The sequence below is a fragment of the Coptis chinensis genome, chromosome 1, assembly GCF_015680905.1.
Source record: "Coptis chinensis isolate HL-2020 chromosome 1, ASM1568090v1, whole genome shotgun sequence".
Lineage (NCBI taxonomy): Eukaryota > Viridiplantae > Streptophyta > Magnoliopsida > Ranunculales > Ranunculaceae > Coptis > Coptis chinensis.
The window spans coordinates 7,276,366-7,295,190 of record NC_141456.1 but is presented as its reverse complement, the minus strand read 5'-3'; the positions used below and the strand labels follow the sequence as shown (position 1 = coordinate 7,295,190).

Sequence of the window (18,825 nt, the reverse complement as noted above, 5' to 3'; positions counted from 1 at the left end):
CCTCCGGGCGTTTACGATGTAGAACGATTTTCTGCAGCTCCTCCAGACGTCCTCACTAAAGCAGAACGGCTATCAGCAGCCCCTCCAGCCATTCTCACTCTAGAAACAGGTGCCTTCCTTTGGCTCTCCCTCTCCATCTCACCGTCCGAGCTAGAATCAGAGATGTAAAAAACGAGCTTACGAGCCCTCTTCTTTTGCTCCACCTTCTTCCGGTTGATCTTCTCCCCTCTACGCTTCTTAAAGTAGTGAGAAACCTCCCCCAAGATAGCTCGTTTCTCCTCCCAACTTAAACAAGCAAACTTCTCTACAATGTTAAGCTCAGGACGACCTCGAATGGAAACCTCTGCACAAAAGGACACAAAAATATCAGAACGTACAACCTATCAAGTACAATACTTGCATACGACCTACAAAATAACTACCTACCAACCCATTTTACAGAGTGGGTACTCAGCTCACACCTAGGGGGGGTGTAATTACCCACAACCAACAAAAGCCTACGCCCCCAGTCCTCCTTACTCACCTCCACAATTAAAGATGACTTCCCCCTTACAACCTGCAAACTAAAATTCAGTGCAACCGATCTCTTCACAGAGAAATGCTCCAACACTTCTCCTAAGCGGATATTATAACCCTGCTCATTCAACAAATCCAACACATGAAAAACCCTCCAACTATTCCCTACGAACTGACATGAGGCTTTTCCACAATAGTTCAAAACCTCAACAGTAAGACGGGAAAATGACAACCTCATCCCAGCCTTCAACTGCCCATAACAAACCACCACTCCTCCATCCGGAGGGACATAGTCATCATTATACAACCTCCCCTCTCCACCTAGGTTGTATATGGCCAGGTCGGCATTCACCCAACCGAACTCCTCCTTCAGATTAGTATAAAGCAACCTAGGCCCCACCTCCTCCGCCCTCATTTCCATTGAAGAAGACGAGGAAGCCCTATCTCCACTACGAACCCTAACTTCAACATCATCTCCACTCAAAGTTTTCTCTCTCCACTGATCAACCTCAACTTCCCCACTTAAACTATCACTGGTAGCAGACATTACGAGTTCAAAATAAACAAAAGATCAAATTTTGCAAGATCAAAAGGCGCACCTGATACCAAAGATTGGAAAAGTTTTTTTTTTTTTTTTTTTTTTTTTTTTTCCTTCTTTCTTTCTTTCGCTATGCTCTTTCCTAGATTGAAGAAATGAGGAAGTGAAACACCTTAACACGTCAAAACCCCTCAGCTGCCAAAACCTTGAGAGAATACAAAACGTTTCATGTTCCCACATAACACAATCATTACTCGCCCACAAATCACCGTGATTTCAGGCCCACGAATCCAACCTAACAGTTCCCGCACATTTTTCAAAAGCAAATTAAACCTACCAGTTGTCTGACACGTGTTTTCAAAAACTTTATTTTTCCCCTCATTTTTACATCACGGCTGTCCAACGAACGAATCAGATAAAGGGGGTTGTGTAAGTACCTTCCGTTCTGCACTACAGTACACGTGTCCATACACCAGGTCGTTTTCCATCAGCTTGTACCACTCTATCAGAACGTACCAACGACTCGAACCTAGGTCGTCCCCACCATCAGTTACAGCCATATATGGAAGCAAATCATCTAGCGCAATCCTGGAGCTCAGTTAACTCAAACAATCAAGAAGTCATTTACTTTGTAACACCAGAGTAATGACGAATCATCAAGATAGCACGCAAGGTGGATCTACACTTCACAATGGCCTGGAGCATATAAGGAAAGTCAATTCAAACATCTATAAGTAAAGAGAGATGAACTACGTAAGGCTTGATTCAAGTTTACGCCAAGAAACTTGATACGTAGGCAACTCTTATCCCAAAAAGAGTGCAACCATTTTCTATCACACAAATCATCATATCGTTGTCCAGTAAACACCAAACCTCTACATCAGCAAATCCATTAACAAACATAGAAAGTTGGGGTGTTGACAATCGTCCAACAAACTTAATTCGTCTAAAATTATGAATTCATTCCATTTATTGTGTCTTACACTCTTACTGGTGCAAAAATAGAGTTTGTGCATCTACACCATTCAAAATTGGAGTACAAAACACATTTAAAAAAAAAATAAAGATAGTTATTTATTGCATAACAATGCGGGATGTCGACACATGTGTTTGGATCCTATTTATTTATTGTCAATAAATGTTTATTAGTGAAAAATCATTTTTTGAAAATAAAAACAAATGTGTTTGGTCTATATTTTTCTAAAAAATAGTTTTTCTTCCAAAAAACATTTATTGGTCCAAAAAAAGTGTTTTGTAATAATTAGGTAAAACTTGATTTTTGTGACAAAAAACTGTGTTTTTTGTGGTTTATCACTTTGGGCACCTCAAGGCAAATTCACTACCCGGATGTATTATTACTAAATGCCACGATATGCCGTAATATTTTAAAAAAATCGGGATGTATTAGTACTAAATACCACAATATGCCAAAATATTTTGAAAAATATCATGCGAAATCTGTTGGTTTGATAAAAAGAGTTTTAAAAAAAAATCACAACCAAATATGTTTATTCAAAAACTGTTTTTGGAATAAATATATTTTTAGAAAAATACTTTTTAAGAAAAAATATTTTTTTGAAAAAATGAGATCCAAACACTGTGTTTCTTTCCATTTACTAAAGTCTTGACAACTTGAGAATTGTTAATGGAAAATGTATATTTAAACACAAGATTTCAACTCTTACAACCAATGGAGAGTTGTTCCGTTATATTACCTAATGTCCCATAATACGGGCAACGACGAATGATGGTACAAACATGACAAAAAAATAGACATAGCCACATTAGTCTTTGAATTGAGCGTGTAACAAAAAACCTAACATCATTCATATTTTGTTCCATTCCAAATGCTTTACACCATAGCCAGTCGCCACCCCAGAGCATGACTTATTCTGTATACATACATAATTTAATGAGATTATGAGAATGTGTCGACATTTAAAAATTAGCATTTATGGCAAAACAGTTACATCTTGCCCACCCGGTTTTGAGCATACTCGAGCAAAATACTATTTTGTACATGCCGCGATGATATGGTAGATAGATACTTTTGTAATATTTCTTATTATAAAACTAGCTAGAAACGTTGGTCAAATTAGTTTTCTAGTATTTTTTTTTAATATTTTATTTGAGGCTATTGCCAATGACTAAATTTCTTTTGCCAAAGGCCAAGACAATTTTTGGCAAAAATACCCTTAAAGCTTAAAAAGTTTAGAAAGGAGAGACTTCACCTCATACAACTATTATATTTGCAAATACAGAATTGAAGAAGACAGTATAAAAAGGTTTGTCTTGAATTTTCGGTCAACTCATTCAATCCAATAAAATAAATTTTCTTTTCTATTGATACATATCTAATATCTTTTCATTTGAATGAATAATCTGTTAAGATTTTGTCGCACCCCATTCACTTTTAATTAATTATGATGAATAATCAGTAGATATTGAGTTCGACTTAATAATATTTATTTTAATGGTGCGTGAAAAATAAATCAAATAAAATTAGATAACTTCAAAACCTACAAGTAAGTAATTCTAGAAAAATTGGTTTTTCCCGCTAACATATATAGCTATGACAAGATTAAATAAATACTACTATTGACTTCATAGGAGAACAAGAAATTATTTTATATAATGTTTATTCAATAAGAAGATATGAGTTTAGGAAGTTATCTTGTTTATGCATTGTTCATGGTCCGAATAGATTTTCAAATTTTTTAGGAAAAAGTAATTAAAGATAGAAAAAATGAAGAATTTTTAAATTTTAATTGGAGAATGTTTTTAATGTAAAGCGGATATTGTAGAAGAATTAAAATTTTCAAGAAATAGAAGTAGAAAAAAGTTTGGAAAAGACGAAATATGGTGGATTTATGAATTATGATTATGGGGCGAGGGCATTTTTATCAAATATGTATCTGGCCCTTGGCAAAAACAATTTGGTCATTGGCAATAGCCGGACCCTGATTTTGACTAAGAACGGAATGATATTCTTTAAAACCGAGTCTCTCTCATGATGTCAAAGTACCAATCAGTGCGTGTATGATTTGGTCCAAGCTAACCAATCACTACTAGCATTTCACCCGGCATGGCCGGGATTGTTTTATTGTATGCTTTAAACGTTTGGGTTTACCTGTATTTTAGGCTTAATTTTTATAAAATTATTAGAGTCAACTATACTTAACTGGCTTAGTCCATTTTGGCGACATGGGGATGTAAAAAACGGGAAGAAAAACAGTGAGATGGAATGATAGATCATTAGGGAACCTTTATAGCTTAAAAAAAAAAAAAGAGAAAATCTGAAATTTTCTGAAAAAAATATAAAAAAAATAAATTAGTCGAACCTCACATTTCAACAATCTAAAAGAATAATAACTACATAATATCTGTTAAAAAACCAATGACGAATCTTACTTAATATACTACTCAAATTATGGACAATAGTACAGATCTTGGTGGATTTGAACCACCGTCTCTTGGGATGTATTTCACATTCAAGTGCTCTTCTATGGAGCTAAAGATCAACTTTAAAATGCCAATTTGCAACATAACCAAAACTAAAGATCCACATTCAGTTTTTACTTAGGCAATCGGCCTTGGTTTTACTTGTTTGGTCGGTGAAAACCTCCATCACCACACAGCAGTTGTGAGTGAACCTTATTTGTAATATTCGTCCTTTTTCTAAAACAAACAAACAACGTGAATTATTTGTGAACTCTTATACTGGAGTCCTACCAAAGCATGAAAGCTTCACGAAAAAGAAAGAATGAAAATTATACGTTCACCTAGTAGTCGAGGACATTCAATCGTTATTTGCATTTTTGGGATGTACTGTCAGTATCGCTAATAAGGTGAATCTCTTCTAAACGCTTACATGCTACTTCGAGTTGGACCATAAGATTACTCACAGGAGTAGTTCGAGTTGGTACCCTTTTGAAGCCGAAAATGGAAACATAAATACATATGGAAAGTATCATTGTACAATTTGTTTTTCAAAATTGAAACTTCAAAGCTCAAGTAGAAGAAAAAATTATAAAACTACAACCTTGGTGGAATTTGCAAATGTTCTCCCAATTTGACCATTTCGACAATGCCTTACAACCTGGCAAGCCATCTCATTTGACATAACATCATATAAACCGTCCCTTGCTAATATGACAAACTCGTCTTTCTCCGTTCGCTTTGTTATGCTGACCTTCGGTACAGAAATCACATACGGTTTAAAGTATTGATCGCCTACATTCATCATATTTAGATCTTAATTACGTTCAGAAGATAGCATAAACAGCAGGAAGTAAGACTAATTCCATTTCTTAAAGGATAAATCATTGGACATACCTATGGATCGAGAAGTAGCAAGCACTCCAAGTACTCTATAGCCATTCCAATTTATGACTCTTCCACCAGCGGCTTCTACTCTATCAATTTCATCTGGTCTATCAGGCTGCAGAAAGATGTAGTATATTGTATAGTGGACTCAAATTGAAATTTTTGTTTGAACTATTATTTTCTTCAAAAATATGGAGGTGGCAATGGCGAATGTTAGTATAGGTTATGATTGTTAGTAGAATGATATATTTGATTTAAGTTCACAACCATCTTCATTCTCTATTACTAATCACTTCCAAGTTTGTTTATAAAAAATAAGAATAATACTATGTATATGTTGTAATAATACTATGTATATGTTGTTGAATCACTTTTTGTGACAGCATTGGCAGAAGAGATTAAGGCTAGGTACGAAAAAACAGTTGTCAAAGTAGTTGACCTGGTATGTCTTACATGTATTTTGTCTATCTCTATGGGATGTCAAATCTATTAAAAGTTTGGCGTGTCATGCTTTAATTATGTGTATTTTCATTAGGATGATTATGCAGCTAATGATGATATATATGAGGAGAAATTAAAGAAAGAGACGTTGGCATTTTTCATGGTGGCCACGTAAGCTTAAATCCTTATTGTGCTAATTTTTTGATAAAACTGTATTCTTTTTTTTTTTTCCTATTCCAAATGTCATTTTTAATTTACTAATTGAGGTGCACATACACGATTTTGCCTAAATGATCATACATACAGTTCATCTAAATGATCATATTCATGTTCCCTCTCAATGACAAAGTTGATTATTATATGTGCCAAATGTAAACCCTATAATTTTTGAAAGACGTGACAAAAAATTATAATTAATGATAACATACACAAAGAGTCCAAGGGATAAAAGGAATGACCTGATCCTTAAAACCTTTGGAGAGAATTTCATCAGCCCTCATCCAAGATACAAACATCTTGTTGCTATATCGTATGAGGGAGTAGCAGTCTTTTTCTGTTCAGTGCTTGTTGGATCACATCAAGCCCCTTGCGAAGGGGTACATTCCCCTTTCTTTGAATAGCGAGAGGGCTTCTCAAAACCTACAAAAACAAAAAGAAAAGTAAATCACATGGAATTCTTATTTCTAGGAGAACCAAGAGCTACTCATGATGCAAGATACAATATGCAAAACACCTATTTACAACATAATGCAACACAATGAGAGCAGGCACTTATGCAACACATACCGCCAAATAATCATTCAAAAAAAAAACCCAACAAACTCGATTTTCCTTGTAAATTCAACCAAGACTACCATTTAAAAAAATATTATTCAATATTTCTCAAACTCCCAAAGAAAATATCTCACATGCTTATGAAAAAACTGAAAGGCGCGAATCGATACTTACCATAAGCATAAATTCCCTGAGAAGGTTCTCTTGCAAATTCATTGCATCAAAACCCGTCAAGAGTGAGTCTACACACATCCAATCAAAAACCCAAAAATACAATATCATATTCCACATCTAATAATAAAAGCTCAAATATATAAATCCAGTAAAACATACAAATCATTCATCTTCGAATCATACTGACTACCATCGAACTGAGATCCTTCGGTGCTAATCCCGCCATATCTGCAAACCAACAATCGATTATTTATAAATCAGCAGAAAAAGAAAAAGATTAAATTATAAAAATAAAATAAAATTAGATCTAAATCTTGTGCGCCCATATACCTCCAAATGATCTATTTGAAAAACAGGAAGACATGTTAACAGAAGTATGAAGAGCGCCTAAAATAAAGTTCTTAACCATTCCAAAGATGCGTCCAAATGATCTATATAAAAAAATAGGAAGATAAATAAACAGTAAGTATGAAGGCTTAATCCATCACTTAATTTCTTATAAGCTTGGCACATATGATCTATCAAAATTATGCAGGGAATTAAACCATTATTACTTCCATTTCTTATGTGTTTGATACACACATGTATATATAGACATACAATGAAGTACTCTGTAATTTGTGCAAGTTTCTCAAAGTTATAAAGATTGTACCAATCAGAAAAAAATGCAACGGTATCTAGGTGGATCCATGAGAATACAAATACATGTATATTTCAGTCACAAACAGTTCATATAATACAATGTGCAGCCTATGACTTAAGCCTCGTGTATATAGAACTAAAAGTATGAGCATAAGTACTTCTATGGTGATCATGTGGACTGTATAGGTATATAAAAGCCTATATCTTTGGTGAAACAATCAAGAATTGCTACCCCATTGTACTTTTATCAAAGGTACATCTATAACCTTCTGCTTTTTGTCCTCCACTCCTCCAAAGGAGTCATCTTCGATTTTAAGAAGAGATCTGAAACCAAGGTACTACAAAAATTACGTTCTTGATTCTCGCTACTTAGAAATGCTTTTGAGAATTATTTCAGTTTATTGGTTTCTTGAATTCCACTTTCTTTTCCGTACATTAGTTAACTCTCGAAATTCTTAAATAAATTGCGGTTGTTTTGTGTGAGTATTACATAATATTGTCTTCCACATGTAAGAAATTGAAAAAAAAAGTTCCATTGGCCAATTACGTGAGATTAGGATATCCCACATAAGTTTCAGCAGGTCTACAAAACTCAACTAATCAATCAGTTTCATTGCATTTTGAACTACAAAATCGCGAATCGCAAATGGATTAGCAAAATTTAATCCCATATCTGTTCATGTATAGTTTCAGTCATATACCAAGCCGGACTGTGTGAGTAGATAGCCCCAAAAAGGATGACTGAATTAGACCAACAGTTCGCGGGATTCCAGTTGTACTCTGCAGACATCGGAAGTATGGCAATGCTCATATTCACCGCCATGGATAGTTTATATTATACACAATGCAGAGTACGCACAATTTGTAGGTTCAACGGTCAATGGTAACTACTGACGGAAGGTAAGGACTCCAGGGGTATAGCTTACACGATCCATATTGCGAGGAGAAATGCTGAAAAACATAGTAGTACAATCACCCAACGTTTTGGGAATTTCTCCTGCCAAGATGAAGTTTTCTCCACATCCGGGACTTCTGAAAATTCCATTGAGTCCAAATTCGGTCCTTCTATGTCATATGGCTCTGCTTTATAGTTGGTCCGTGTTTTTAGTTGCCTTAAGGTACTCAATCTGCTGCCATTGTGTACCATATATGCCAAGTTTATCCATCCTTCTTGGCTGCGCCCAAGTGGCACTAAATGTACCTGAAGAAAGAAAGCATTCGTGATCTTCCTTGAATTCTTCGTTTAAGACCACATTTGTGAAACTTTTGCAGAATCTTGTGTAGGTTGAGAGAGGCTGCTCCAATTCAGCATTTCGCTTCATACTTTGCTCGACATGAGAGAAAGATGATGCACAACAGGGGCTAAAATAGTTTCTAGACATATAGGAATAGTTTCCTTTTGGAATATGTAACATTTTGTTCATTCTGTTCCCCTTGCACGATCGCGACCGACACCACCCAAATGCTCTCCTTTTGGTGAAGTAGCCCGCTCCAGTTCATAAATTTTTCCTGTCGAATCATTTTATTACCGTCCGATATTTGAAATTATTAAATGAAGAAACTCTTAATCTTTCCCCCCTCCCACTTTCAGATTGTGGGGGGAGGGGTCATACACTCATACCCCCATAGAAATCAAGATGCAATAGTTAGATGAGCACAGAATTCAGACATATCCTCCTGATTACTACTTTCGAACTAATGTCATTTATAAAACCACCTTGATTACAATAAATTGCGACATCGGGAAGAAAAATATTAACATAACGAAAGAATCAATATTTCCCTTAGATATTTAAAGTTTCTCTAAAACACATGTGCACATTTCTTTCTTACTTTTCCTTACTCATCCTTAACATCCATATTGTATTTAAAAACTGTTAATTAGTGGCTGATGCAAATTCCAACCACACACCTGGACAAATCACAAACGAAAACAGAAACACTTGAACACAAAAACACTATCCGAAAATTAAAATGAATCAAAGATTTAAAAGTAAATACATGTTAAATTAGCTAGTAGATTATTTTCAGTCCTTTTAATAAAAGCCTAGTTCCATAAATGATTTTCACTAATGTTATTGGTAATTAGATTAAATGATTTTAATGATGCAACTTCTCCGGAAGCTCACACGGGGAGGCATCGGGGAGAAAAAAGACTCCCTTCCTTCAACATCTTCTTGAACCGGCATAAACCGGAAGATATCGATTTGAAACCTTCCATAACAGAGTATTTTTGTCGGGCTTTGCAGAAATATTTTCTTTGTCCTCGAAATATATTTAGAAGATGAACAATACCCACAATCATTTTTTCAAACCCCTGCAGTCAATAGGTATGTCCTTGAGAACATCCTCCCGATACTTTTACAGTGGTGAAACCGATATACACATTTGTTTAAGTCCAAGATGGAAAGATCGACCACTACTACATTCCACGTAGTATCGTATGTTATGCCGCGATGCCCATGTGGAGTCCAATCAGGCAAACAAAAGTACCCAATTATGTAATTCGTGGAATATATGGTAAGTGTGTTAAGTGTATCGTGTATGTTAAGTGTGTGTGCTATTTGTAGTTATGTAGGTACCCATGTAGGTAACATCGTGCTATATATATCGGTGGCAATGTATCGGGGCTATCACCGTACCAGCCATTTCAAATTCAGAGTAGCAGACTAATCGTGAAAGTCCAATGCAAATTGCAACTATAATGAGCTTGAGACGATCAATCGAGTAATTTCATTGGCCTAATCATTAATACTTTCGACACAATGTTTTCTACATGCCAAAAGTGGTTCTCGAGACGAGACCAACATATCGCTTCCACTAACGCGCCAAGACCCAGTCCAGCTTCACTTGCTGAGGCCTCCTACATTGTATATCATTCCTTTTGGTATTAAAGAGCGTTGTCTTATCTAAAAACGATTGTAAAACAAAGTTATTTCAGACAATTATCTATGAATCCATTTAGAAATCTATCAATAAAATCGATTGTTGTGTTACGGAAAAAAAAACTTTAGTCCGAATCAAATCTCAATCCTCCGGCCCAAACATATACCATGAGACAGGGTAGTGTATATAATAATTGCTCATATAATGATCCTTGAGCAGAATTTTCTTAAAATACCACGTGTGCACCGGCTACTTTCGAAAAACCGGTGCGAAGATCCTAAATTAATGGGTCTAACCATTAGTGACATGCATGTGCAGTTGTGCACATCCTCTTAGTAATATCGATTGACTTGACTTCGATACCCTTCTCCTTCCTATATACGTGTTTTCACATCACATTCAATAAGAACCAATAATGCTCATTTCGAAGCATTAAAAGGCTTTTGGTCACGAATCAATAGAAATTGTAATCGTGGAAAAAAAAAAAAGGGAACATACTAAATCAAACATTAAAAGCCTCCTAATTAGTGATGATTCATTTAACAAACTCAAAAATGAAACTCATAACACATTTGTATATACAATTGACAAAATCCAAATTGACTTACCTATGTAAAAAACTTTGATCATGGAGACCTAGAACCAAATCAGATGCGCTAACCTCGCTAATTGTAGACGCAATAGTTCAACCATCTTGATCACCTTCTCTAACAACAATCTCCACCTTAGCTTATATATACCACATGATCACCATATGATAAGAGCAGAAAACTTATCAAACCATGTAGCATTTATAAATATGTTATGATTTGTATCAATAACATCACAATAATCTTTCTTTTTAACCTTACAGATCCTAAACATGAAGATCCTCAAACCTCTGGCATTGTGTTTAAGATGAATGAAACGGATGGCAGCAGTTTACTGGATAAAACCAACGACGGCCCGAGAATCCGGTTAAGTGGAAACTCAAGTATCAAATCCCTTCAGATCCGGTTCTCATCCTCTCAAATCTGTTGTTACTATAAAATTTGAGCCACTTGCTCACACTAAACGATCATCCCTCTATAACACGGGACTCTATTATTAGTGACCAACGTAGTCCTAGAAGTAAAAATGGTTGGCCAACGACCACGAACAAACTCTTAAATATCTAGTTTATGATTATAGATGAAAACACACAATGTACTTTGTCAAATTCGAAACTCCTGCCTCTAATTACAGATGAATACAATCACAAAGCACTCATAGTCAACATTTTCAGTGACATCCTTAAAGCAAGAGTTCTCAAAGTCACTCTTTGCCTACTTCAACTGTCTGTAGTGGCAAACATACGGCCGTAAAACTTATACATGAGCCACATCATTGGTTTTTTGTCTCTTCATTGTAAATATGTGTAAATGAGAAACAAATGAAGAAAATGGGAATTGGCCATCGACCGAAATCTCCAAAAGAATGGGAAAAGGAAACATACCTGGCCTCTTTTGCAATTGAAATAAGTTTCCCTTAACCCGACACACTCAGTGGATATGGATGGCGTCTTTTCACCACCACACACTCCCTATATGATTTGTTTTCAACCTACAATAACATACCAAATTTTTATCAACTGAATAAGCCGTTTGGTTATAGAAACAAAAGAGGTGTTACCTTAACACAGTCGGATTCACTAAGACACTTTACCGGTTCCATTGCCAACCCTTTGCAAGATTTAGCCATACTCTCTTTTTAACTCACTTCGGAAGTGAATAAAACCGTTCGGCTCTCTGCCAACCCTCTATAGAGAGATATGAATGTTGATAGCTCGGATCATAAACTTAAGAATTAGAAGAAAAAGTTTTGGGTTAGTTTTCTATTTTCAATTGAAGGTTTTTGTTTTTTAGGATTTGGAGTTTGAGGCGATGGGAAGGTTTTCTCAAATGAAGGTTTTTCATTTTTGAGGATTCTAGTTTGAGGCTTTTTTTTTTTTTTTGAATCATTTTGTGTGTTTTAATGTTCCGTAGGTATATCACGAATCATAATTTTGATTGGCGTGTAATTGTTTTCTCATGATTTTATGGATCTCAAAAACATATAACCAATCTCGAGCAAATCCAACGTTTGGTATAATTTTTAGTAAGGGCTGAATTGTAAATAATTAAAATACTGTCTTTTTTTTTAATTAACTTTGGGTACCTACTTAAAAATTGTGCTGATGTGGCCTCCTGAAATCGCAGATGAGCATTTTCGCCCACTGTGCAATAATGGTTTTAGATATATACTATGAATTCATTTAGTTGATCGAACATGTTTACAAAGAAAATGGCAAATATGTTCGAGAAATATTCCGTGGCTCTTCTGTTTTTAAGTTTTTTCGTTAATCTTTTGATGGTTAAGTGTCAGAGTCCTCTTGCACCAGCATTATATATTTTCGGAGACTCCCTTAGCGACACTGGGAACAATAATTTTCTCCGAACGGAAGCAAAAGCAAATTACAGACCATATGGTATTGATTTTCCATCCGGCGTCACAGGACGATTTGCTAACGGCAAAACATTTACAGATTTTATTGGTACGTCGAACTTAATTATAAATTAAATATTTGTACATGCTTATCTATGTATGTAGTTATGTAAAGTCTGTTACCTATATATTCTTAATTATTGTTGTTGTGTTCAGCTCAATTGTTGGGGCTACCACTTGCACCAGCATATCTGGGTCTTTCAGCTAATGAAAAGATCAACATCACAACCGGACTGAATTACGCATCTGGAGCAGCTGGCATTCTTCCTGAATCTGGAACTGCATTAGTGAGAGACTGCTCAAAACTATGTCTAAGACGCTTAAAATGACACCTACCAAGCTTATTAATGTTTGGAAATTAACTTTGAAATAAATCTTTCGAATGCAAATAAACGTGTCTAGCTCAGAAGTTTTCAAAGTTGACATATAACTTGTCACGTATATTTGTATTCAAATTATCAGTTTAGAGCTACAATTGATATTTTAAATACCAGCTTCTAGACGATGAACATCGCATTCTCTTTGAACATTCCCAAACTAATCCATAAAATTCAAAAGCTACTGTGAAACTAAAATGATCTCTGCTTAAGTTTATTATCCAATAATTCATGTGCATTTTAACACGATAAGGTTTTCCTTATGTGGTTTTTGTAGGGGGACAACTTGAGCTTCGACGAGCAGATCAGATACTTCCAAGACACCTTACTAACTAATGTATTCAAGAACTTTATATTTCCTTCTGAACGCTCCAAGTACTTGGCGACGTCTATTTTTGCGATTTCAATTGGTAATAATGACTACCTCAACAACTATCTTCAACCAGCACGCTACAGCAGTAGCCGGATATTCACACCACAACAATTTGCAAATCTTCTAGTTAAGCGTCTTAGATCTCGTTTAAAGGTAAGAATCAGTAGCTGATTGTATTTTTTGGGTTAACTAGTATTATTCTACTAGATGAGCCAATTAAGATTTTTTCCTACTTAGATGGAAAATTAGGATGACTTAACCATGTATTTTTATGCTTCACGTCCCTCTTGAAAGTCAATGTCCTTGCTGTTTGCAAAGAAACATGCATATTGATCTATCTAATTCTTGCTTAGGATATCAAACATGATATTTGAGAACATAAAAGTAGCAGTAGGAAGATTTGAAAATTTAATTGCACTGAAAATACTGGAATTTTGTCTTCTAGTCTAGTACAACGCGCGATTCACCAATACTGGAATTTCTCAGTGTTGCACCCAAAATCTAGTGCCGCTAGGAACTTACAGCGTGGTCAAGTGGCATGGTGTTGTTTGGTTAACATAAGGATGTGAATCATGTGATTAAATCAAGTAAGGGTGGACATTTGTCTAATATTACTTCTGTGTTATTATGCTACTTAATAAGTTCTTTATACAGTTTATTGCACTATACATGTTTTGGCACCTGCAGATCGACATGCTGAGTTCTCGTTAATTGCTTAAAAAAAGACCAGAAAATTCTTCTTCTAATAGATTTCGTTATGATTAGAGGATAATAATGCATAGTAATTCCACTTTTCTCACAATTTGTGTGCCAATATATATATGCAGAGATTGTATATCTTGGGAGCAAGGAAGTTCGTTGTGTTCAACATCGGCCGAGTTGGTTGTGTTCCTGGAGTAGTAAACAGTGCTAATCCCAAACCCACCACCCCGTGTGTAGAGGATGTCAATAATTTAGTACTTTTATTCAATTCTAGGCTTCCTAGCATGCTAACAGCTCTCCAAACATTCCTCCCTGGCTCCACATTTGCTCAAGGAGATTCATTTGGTTTGAACCAAAATTCATCCGAAGCTGGTATTGCAACATATTATGTATTTAATTTATTAATTAAACCCTTCTTAAAAATTTGCATCATAAATTCGTTTCAAACTGTTTACATTTGTGGTTATACAGGATTCAGTACCATACCAATTCCATGTTGTCAAGTTCGCGGTGATGGAATGTGCGTTCCAGATTCAACTCCTTGCCCTGACAGGACGAAAGCAATATTCTATGATGCGTTTCACCCAACGGAAGTAGTGAACAATGTCATTGCCAATAATTACTTCAGTGGCTCTACATGTGTTCCGAATATTCAACAGCTTGCGCAGAAGTCATAGTCCATTGATTTGAACTTCGAAGATCTGTGTATTTGTTCTTAATATAAAGGATGTCTTGTAGTAATGCAAAAGGGTTGCATTACTTTAATAAAATCAAGTGAACAAGGTGTACAGTGTAGAACCAGAAAATTCAGTTCAATTCAGTGTATATTTACTTGATTGAATTCTAAAGAGATTACAATTATTTATATAGAGTTTACAAAATAGAAAACAATAAAATTCGGTGGTTTGAGAAACACGGGGCGCGGGTCGCACTCTGTTTACACTTGAGACTAGCTCGGGTCGCGCCCAAATCACTAGAGTCTCGAAAGCCTTAGGTGCAAGTCGTGCCCTATACACACTATATTTGAGCGCAGGTCGCGCCCTATACACAGAAAGCAGAATACCGCTTTCTACACTACTCCCCCTCAAGTTGGTGCATAGATGTCAATCATGCCCAACTTGTCAACTGAGCTGTCAAACACCTTGTGGGATACACCTTTGGTAAGAACATCAGCTAATTGCTCCTCAGAGGTTACAAACGGAAAACGAATAACCTTCCTGTCAATATTTTCTTTAATAAAATGACGATCAACCTCCACATGCTTTGTCCTATCATGTTGAACTGGATTATGTGCAATTTGAATGGCGGCTTTATTATCACAATGTAACTCCATAGGCTTTTGAAGTTCGAAGCCCAATTCCACCAAGACAGTACGGATCCATTACAATTCACATACTCCCTGTGCCATACCTTGAAATTCAGCTTTTGCACTTAATTTGGCAACAACTTTCTGCTTCTTACTACGCCAAATTACAAGATTTCCACCGACAAAAGTGAAATATCCTGATGTAGACCGTCTATCAGTTTTATCACCAGCCCAATCTGCATCTGTGTATCCAACAATATCCAATGCATCATACTTTCCAAATAGTAAACCTTTGCCAGGTGCTTTTTTCAAATACTTCAGGATACGAAAGACTGCATCCATATGTTCTTCACTAGGACAATACGTAAATTGACTAACCACACTCACAACATAAACAATATCAGGTCTAGTATGAGATAGATAGATTAACCTTCCTACAAGACGCTGATACCTGCTTTTATCAGTAGGAACTTGGTTAGAATGAATGGCGAGTCCGTGATTCATCTTGATGGGTGTCTCCATTGGTTTGCAATCCAACATCCCGGTTTCAGCAAGCAAATCAAGGACATACTTCTTCTGTGAGAGTGAAATCCCCTTTTTAGACCTTGCAACTTCAATACCCAGAAAATATTTTAGTTGTCCTAGATCCTTCATTTCAAATTCCTTCGACAAATACTTCTGCAATGCATTTATTTCCTTTGGATCATCTCCTGTAACGATCATGTCATCAACATACACAATTAGAGTTGTAATCTTACCATCCTTGTGTTTGATAAATAAGGTATGGTCAGAATCACTTTGTTTGTACCCAAAAACTTTCATTGACTGTGTAAGTCTTCCAAACAAAGCTCTTGGAGACTGTTTCAGGCCATACAAAGTCTTATTCAGTTTACACACCTTCCCAACATCTTTGGGATGGTTCTTCACACTTGGAGGCATATCCATGTATACTTCCTCCTCCAAGTTCCCATTCAGGAATGCATTCTTCACATCAAGCTGGTGCAAGGACCAATCTCTATTTGCTGCAAGTGAAATTAAAATCCGATTGTATTGATTTTTTGCTTCTGGTCTGCAAAGTCTCATCGTAATCAATTCCATAACGCTGTGTGTATCCCTTGGCAACCAATCTCGCCTTATATCTATCAATAGTTCCATCTGCATCAAACTTCACAGTAAACACCCAACGACATCCAACAGTTTTCATTCCAACAGGCATATCAACTATCTCCCATGTTACATTCTTTTGAAGGGCTTCCAATTCTTCATTCATTGCTTTTTTCCATTTTGAATCTTTCAAAGCATTCTGCACGTTACTAGGAATAGATACAGTAGACAATTGATTTATGACAAGTACATGGATTTCAGAAAGGCTATGGTTAGGCATAGAGTTAGCTATAGGGTATTTAACATTGGCTTTGATGTCTGGTTCATATTGTTTCTTAGGAACTCCCTTACTAGCTCTTTGTGATTGTCAAGGTTCAAGACTTTCTACCCCAATAGACTCATTAAAGGTTATAGGAGGTACCTGAGGCGGAACATTCTGATCGAGATCTTCAGTTATTGATATAGAAGGGGAAATGTCATATACTACAGTTTCAGATACATCCGGATCATGTGCTTCTGTCTCTACTGTTACAGGATCAATTTCTGCTTCAGGAACTTCAAATCGTTCCTCCAAGTGTTCCAATTCTTCAAAGACATCAGGATTCCCTTCACCGCCACTCTCCCCCTGAAGGGAAGACTGGGAAACTCTCCCTGAGTAATACGGGTCTGATTCATGGAATGAGACATCAAGAAATATATACATCTTGGCATTAATCGGATCATAACACCTATACCCCTTCTGAAACTCAGCATAACCCACAAAAATACACTTCTTCGCACGAGGATCAAGTTTATTTCGTTCTGGTTGTGGGATATGAACATAAGTTGTACATCCAAACACCCAAGGCTCCAAGTTAGGCATAGATGGGATGGACAAAAGTGTATGGAATTTCTGATAAGGATTCTGGAACTTAATTACCCGTGAGGGAGTACGGTTGATAACATAGGCTGCTGATTTCACTGCTTCACCCCAATAGGATCGAGGTACATTCATGCCAAACAAGGAAGCACGAACAACCTCCAACAACTGCCTGTTCTTCCGTTCGGCTAAACCATTTTGTTTGGGGTACTAGAATTGGAGGTTTGATGACGAATTTCAATTCTTTTGCAAAATTTAGACATTAGGTCATTCACAAATTCTCCACCATTATCAGACTGAAAGACCATGATAGATTGTTGATACTGCGTCGCCACCATTTTGTAAAAATCAGTAAACATCCTATATACATCACTTTTGTTTTTCAGTAACGACACCCACGTCATGCGAGTGCAATCATCAATAAAAGTCACATAATATCTAACTCTAGAAAATGAAGAAACTTTGGCAGGACCCGAAACATCAGAATGAATTTTCATAAAAGGAACATGACATCTATTAATACTTGGTGAATATAAAATACGGTGGCTCTTGGCGAGTTCACAAATGTCACAATGAAACTCAGACTCACTAACAACTGAAAATAACTGAGATTGCAACCTCTTCAAATAACTAAAAGATAGATGACATAACCTACGATGCCATAACCACACAACTTCTTTTGCATTCTCGACCCTATTAACCTGATTAGCTTGCCCCGTAAAAATTTTTTGTTTCTCGCCGGTTTTGTCTAGTCCGGGTGTAGCGGTTTCCCTTTCTAACACCATAACCAAGAATCATCAAGTCAGAATGTCCTGAAAAATACAGAAAGATGGATATAATGTCACAGTACATGCAAGTGCGAAGATAATTTGACAAACAGACAATAGGCTATAAGCAAGGGATGGAACAACTAAGACAGATTCAAGAGGGAGGGTGTTAGATAACTCAATAGACCCTTCTCTGCTAACCGGAGTTGGAGTACCATCAGCAGTAGAAACAGCAGTCTGAGGTGAAGGTCTAAGACTTTTCACAAGGTTAGGGTCATTTGTCATATGGTCAGATGCACCTGAATCAATTATCCATGTATTATTCGAAATAACCTTACCATTCATACTTGATTGTGCGTCATTAGCCGAAGCATTCTCTCCATTCACAACATTAGCAATGGCCGCCTTGCTTAAATTCTTTCGTGGCCTCTTCGAGAAGTCCCACCAATCAGGATAACCAATCACTTCATAACATGTCTCCTTGCTATGACCCAAGTCTCTGCAAACACCGTATTTTTTATCTGCCCAAGGATTTGAT

At 36.3% G+C, this 18,825-nt stretch overlaps 2 protein-coding genes across 2 annotated transcripts; one reads left to right on the top strand and one right to left on the bottom strand.

Moving 5' to 3' along the window:
- Window positions 1-5,045: 5,045 nt before the first annotated feature.
- LOC147521788 (protein phosphatase 2C 51-like) lies at window positions 5,046-6,409 on the bottom strand. Its single transcript, XM_086559191.1, has 3 exons — window positions 6,280-6,409; window positions 5,390-5,495; window positions 5,046-5,287 (listed from the first exon to the last, which is right to left on the bottom strand). Exons 1-3 carry the CDS (start codon window positions 6,334-6,336, stop codon window positions 5,082-5,084), a joined length of 369 nt encoding a protein of 122 aa, XP_086415317.1. The 5' UTR covers window positions 6,337-6,409; the 3' UTR covers window positions 5,046-5,081.
- Window positions 6,410-12,582: 6,173 nt separating this feature from the next.
- LOC147521787 (GDSL esterase/lipase 7-like) lies at window positions 12,583-15,112 on the top strand. Its single transcript, XM_086587370.1, has 5 exons — window positions 12,583-12,848; window positions 12,956-13,086; window positions 13,454-13,702; window positions 14,377-14,623; window positions 14,723-15,112. The coding sequence occupies exons 1-5, from the start codon at window positions 12,584-12,586 to the stop codon at window positions 14,926-14,928; spliced, it is 1,098 nt and encodes a 365-aa protein (XP_086443496.1). The 5' UTR covers window position 12,583; the 3' UTR covers window positions 14,929-15,112.
- Window positions 15,113-18,825: the final 3,713 nt, after the last annotated feature.